Consider the following 2,135-nt stretch of genomic DNA (forward strand, 5'->3'; position numbering starts at 1 on the left):
ATGCAGGGATGGTTCAATATACGGAAATCCATCAATGTAATTCACTACATAAACAAACTCAAGGATAAGATCAATTCTAGGTTAATATTTTTGAGATAGGTTGGTGTACTCATCCCTCAAAAATGGCCTTGCCCAATCTATGGATATGGTCTCTACAGGTTGTCTCTACTTGTGGGGTATATCAGCTTATGTCACACTGGATGAATCCTGGGAGACTCTAACTTTCCATGCATCTGGGACTTTCTGGTGTCTATCCTCAGTTCCCCATCACTTATTACTACAAATATTCATTTAAGTAACTCTATGGGTTAATAACAATACTTTTTCCTTCAGTATATGACCTTCAAAAACTCGATATTTATGATTTTTCATAAATCCCTAAGCATTAGATTACATTCTTTTCATTATTTTCAGATCCCTCAGTCTGTGTACAGTAAGAGTTGTGGGCCTGGATTCAGGAAAGTAACTCTGGAGGGCAAGGCCATCTGCTGCTACAAGTGCACTCCTTGTGCAGAAAATGAGATTTCTAATGAGACAGGTAAATGCAGACTTTACAGAAAACTTTCTATTTCTCCATTGGTCCTCACAATGTACTAGCAAATAAAAAAACATCTGAGTAGAAGTCAGATATAATTTTTTTACTTACATTTTTAAAGGCAGCCAGGGACTGTTTTTAGGTTTTAAAATACATGTGACATCTGCTCTCTCTCTCTCTCTCTGTCTCTCTCTCTGTCTCTCTCTGTCTCTCTGTCTCTCTGTCTCTCTGTCTCTGTCTCTGTCTCTCTGTCTCTCTGTCTCTCTATCTCTGTCTCTCTCTCTCTCCCTCTATCTCTCTCTCTCTCTCTCTCTCTCTCCCTCTCTCTTTTCTTCTGCTGCTGGCTTCAATTCAGGATTTAAGCATTTACTTTGTGTTCCAGTGTGATCTATCCCTAGCTGATTTTATGCTTCCTGCTATTATGGAATTGAACAAATGCTCTAAATCTATAAGCTCTCACCACATTTGATGAATTCATGTATTTATTTTCAATCCAGTCATGCTTCCCACTCTGTGGCCACCCACCTACAATTCCTTAACCCATTCCTTCACCATCATCTTAGACTTTCTTCTCCTTAAAATTCTTAAACACTGTGGGTTGTATCAAAGGCACTCTGTGCTTTTTAGCTAATATGAACTTATTAGTAAGTACATATGATACATGTCCTTTTGTGTCTGGGTCACCTCACTCAGGATGATGTTTTATAATTTCATGCATTTTCCTTCAAAACTCATGATGCCCTTGATTTTAGTAAATGAGTAATGTTCTATTATGTAAATGTGCCATAAATTCTCTATCCATTATTCTGTTATAGGACATTTGGGTGGCTTCAAGCTTTGGGCTCTTACAAATGAGGCTACTCTGAACATAGTGATGAATGTCTCCCTGTGATATTTTGGGAATATAGTCAAATGTGGTATAGCTGGGTCTTCAGGTAGGTAGGTCTATTTCCAGCTTTCTGATATGAATTGCCAGAATGATTTCAAGAGTTATTTTAGCAGTTTGAAATCTCAAATTTAATAGTGGACTGTTACACTTTCTTCACCTTCTTGACTACATGTGCTCACACTTGAGTTTTTGATCTCACCCAATCTAATAGGTGGAAGGTAGAATCTCAGGGTTGTTTTGATTTGCATGTTACTGAACAATAGGGACCTTGGTTTTTAAGTGCTTTTTAGCCATTAGAGATACCTCTGTTGTTTATTCTCTGGTTTATGCTGAGTTCCTTGAGCCATTTGGACTTGAGTTTTCTACAAGTTGATAAATATGGGTTTATTTTCATATTTCTAAATACAAACTGTCAATTAGACCAGCACCATTCATTGAATATGCTTTTTTTTTGGTTGTATTTTTTGGCATCTTTGTCAAATATAAAGTGTCATATATAGGTAGATTTATTTCTGGATCTTCACTTTCATTGATTGACCTATCTATATATGTACGAATACAATGTGTATTTTATCACTATTGCTCTGTAATACATCTCAAGGTCAGGGATGATAATTCCTCCAGAAACACATCACATGTTGGGAATTGTTTTTGCTATGCTGAGCTTTATGTTTTTCCATATACAACTGAAAATTACCCTTTCAATGTTTG

At 36.6% G+C, this 2,135-nt stretch overlaps 1 protein-coding gene across 1 annotated transcript in view; it reads left to right on the forward strand.

Moving 5' to 3' along the window:
- Positions 1-2,135, forward strand: part of LOC116077374 (vomeronasal type-2 receptor 116-like) — a 17,471-nt gene that overhangs the window by 7,736 nt on the left and 7,600 nt on the right. Inside the window, 1 exon segment of the mRNA XM_031351874.1 lies at positions 415-538. Coding sequence (XP_031207734.1) covers positions 415-538 — 124 coding nt within the window.

Source organism: Mastomys coucha, unplaced genomic scaffold (assembly GCF_008632895.1).
Source record: "Mastomys coucha isolate ucsf_1 unplaced genomic scaffold, UCSF_Mcou_1 pScaffold5, whole genome shotgun sequence".
NCBI classification, from domain to species: domain Eukaryota; kingdom Metazoa; phylum Chordata; class Mammalia; order Rodentia; family Muridae; genus Mastomys; species Mastomys coucha.